At 34.2% G+C, this 2,663-nt stretch overlaps 1 protein-coding gene across 1 annotated transcript; it reads right to left on the bottom strand.

The window, feature by feature from the left end:
• Positions 1-398: 398 nt before the first annotated feature.
• On the bottom strand, positions 399-1,334 carry LOC133769490 (olfactory receptor 4K1). The gene has a single exon (XM_062204701.1). It carries the CDS (start codon positions 1,332-1,334, stop codon positions 399-401), a length of 936 nt encoding a protein of 311 aa, XP_062060685.1.
• Positions 1,335-2,663: the final 1,329 nt, after the last annotated feature.

The raw sequence follows: 2,663 nt of genomic DNA, 5'->3' as shown, positions 1-2,663 counted from the left end.
TTTTTCCATCAATATATAGAAAAATGTTACAAAGAAATTGAATGAAGACATCAGAAATTCAATTTCTTTGTTATATTGATTGCGAAGTATGGAATATCTTTGTTCTGTTGAAGAGAATCACAAATTGAGTAATATGAACATTTAAGCACATTAACTTATCAAATAATTTAACACTACTTAATATTATAAAGATGATTCATACCATGTTCTAAAAACAATGAAAAAATTTTTTAATTATAATGAAATTGACCCAAGATGTGCTTTTGTGCAATATTCTTGCCATTACAACAAGTCAAGTGGCTCAATGAGCCATATCATTAGCAAAGATATTTGGCACAATTCTATGAACTACTGGAGGTTTCATTCTGTTTCAGGATTATGCTGCCACATACTGATCCCTAGTTTTTCCAGGATGTAACATGACGATTTCTCAACTTCCTCATTGCTGCTTTAACATCTTCATTCCTCAGAGAGTAGATGATGGGGTTCAGTAAGGGTGTACAAACAGTATAGAAGACAGAAAGGAATTTATCCACTGAAAGCCTGCTAAATGGCCATATATAGAAATAAATGCAAGGCCCAAAGAAGAGAATTACAACTGTGATGTGGGCAGTTAATGTAGAGAGTGCCTTGGATGACCCACTGGAGGACCGGCGCCAGACAGTGGCCAAAATGATGGTGTAAGAAATGATTAAGGCCAGAAAACAGCTCAGTGAGATCAGGCCACTGTTAGTTAGGGTCATAATTTCCATTTTATATGTATCCATGCAAGCCAGCTCTATAACTAGGGGAAGGTCACAGAAGAAGCTGTCTACCTCATTGGGACCACAGAACGGAAGATCCACTGTAAAAGCCAAGTGACTCACAGAATGAAGAATGCCCACTGCCCAGGAAATAGACACAAAAATTACACAGAGCTTCCGGCTCATAATTGTACCATAGCGTAAGGGCTTGCAGATGGCTATAAATCTGTCATATGCCATGGCTACAAGCAACATCATCTCACTTCCAACAAAACTATGAAGAAGAAATATCTGTGCCATGCAGCCTTCAAACGAGATAGTTTTGTGCTCAACAAAAAAGTCCACAAGCATCTTGGGGGTGGCGAAGTTGGACTGGCAGATATCAATGAAAGAAAGGTGACCGAGCAGGAAGTACATGGGAGAGCTCAGCTGGGAGTCACAGGAAATGATGACGATAATCATGACATTGCCTAGTAGTGAGGCCACGTAGATGCTTGAGAAGATGGCGAAAAAGAAAAGTTGAAGCTCCCAAGAATTAGAGAGCCCCAGAAGTACAAACTCAGACACTACTGAATCGTTTGTGTGACCCATGAATCCAATCTACAGTGACCTAAAAAAATTAAAACAGTATCATAATAATTAATATTATAACATATCTTGTTGATAAGCAAAAGATATATGATGCTTTTGAGTCCTTTTAACTTAGGAAACATAAATAAATAATCAGTTGACTATTATTTAACACAAATGACTGCTATGAAAATTTGGAAAAGTTGGAAAAGAAGATTCTGTATGTATTCTGTCATAAATGGGAATAGTTAAAAATATTTTAAAAATAAAATCAAAATAAGCAAATATGTCAGTGATACGTTATTATCACAAATAGAAATAAGATAAATGAGATTGTGCAAACATAGTAAGTTTTAGCTCAAATGAAATCTATTTTAAATTTTAAAAGCTTGAGATTTGCCAGCCAAATACGAATGACAGGGCTGTTTCAGACAACAGAATAATACAAAGTTAAGTGTCTGGCTGTAGAACAGAGCTTGTTAATGAGCTTTAATACACTGAGAAAAAAAGAACTAGAAACAGAATGAGGACATCGTTAGCCTTCAATGCAAGACAAAATGGACTGAATTATTGTTCTTGGAATTGGCAGGCTCTTCTAAAGAAGTTTAATAGAAGAAATTTGAAATTTGTTATTAAAAAAAGAGTGCAATAATGACACAAAATATTTCTCTGAAAGTCAAGAGACTTTCATTTTTTTTAATAGTTAACTAACATTCACTTTTTGTCACAAAAATACCTACCAATTATGAATAACTGATGAGAACCAATGTATTTTCCATCTGGTCCTGGTTTTGTTGTTTATTGCTGACACACTTGAATTTTCCAGAAATTGTAACATCTTTCAGGAATGATCATTTCAGAAATGTGCGACTATACCTTCTATATTTTGAACAACTAATAGATTATTGAGAAAAATTAAGTAGTATGTAAATTGTCTCTTTTTTTTACATTTTGCTTATCAAACATGTGGTCATTGGTCCCAGCAAGGAAAGTTGTGTCTATTTTTCTGCTGTGACCAAATGACCACATAATGGACACAACTTTCCTGAAGTGTTCAGAAAACATTTTAACTTTAGCTTTGTGTACCCAACTGTACACAGAACATATTAATTTGCCCATACGTTGATTGAAGCTCTGTCCTCCACATTCTTCAGTTAGGACTAAATTGTTAAGCTATCACCAAAATAAGAATAAATATTTTAATATTTTTAAAGAATATGTATTGTTAACCATAAATTAACAAACTAAAATGTGTTTAAACTCTGTAAAGCTTTCCTTATGTAATTTTAATCTAGATGTTTCAGCACTAAAATGTGTCCCTTCAGGGGCTTCCATTTTTGCATTTTGTTA

This window comes from Lepus europaeus, chromosome 11 (assembly GCF_033115175.1).
Source record: "Lepus europaeus isolate LE1 chromosome 11, mLepTim1.pri, whole genome shotgun sequence".
NCBI classification, from domain to species: Eukaryota; Metazoa; Chordata; class Mammalia; order Lagomorpha; family Leporidae; genus Lepus; species Lepus europaeus.
Note: the sequence above shows the minus strand (reverse complement) of the source record. Positions and strands in the feature narration are given on the sequence as shown.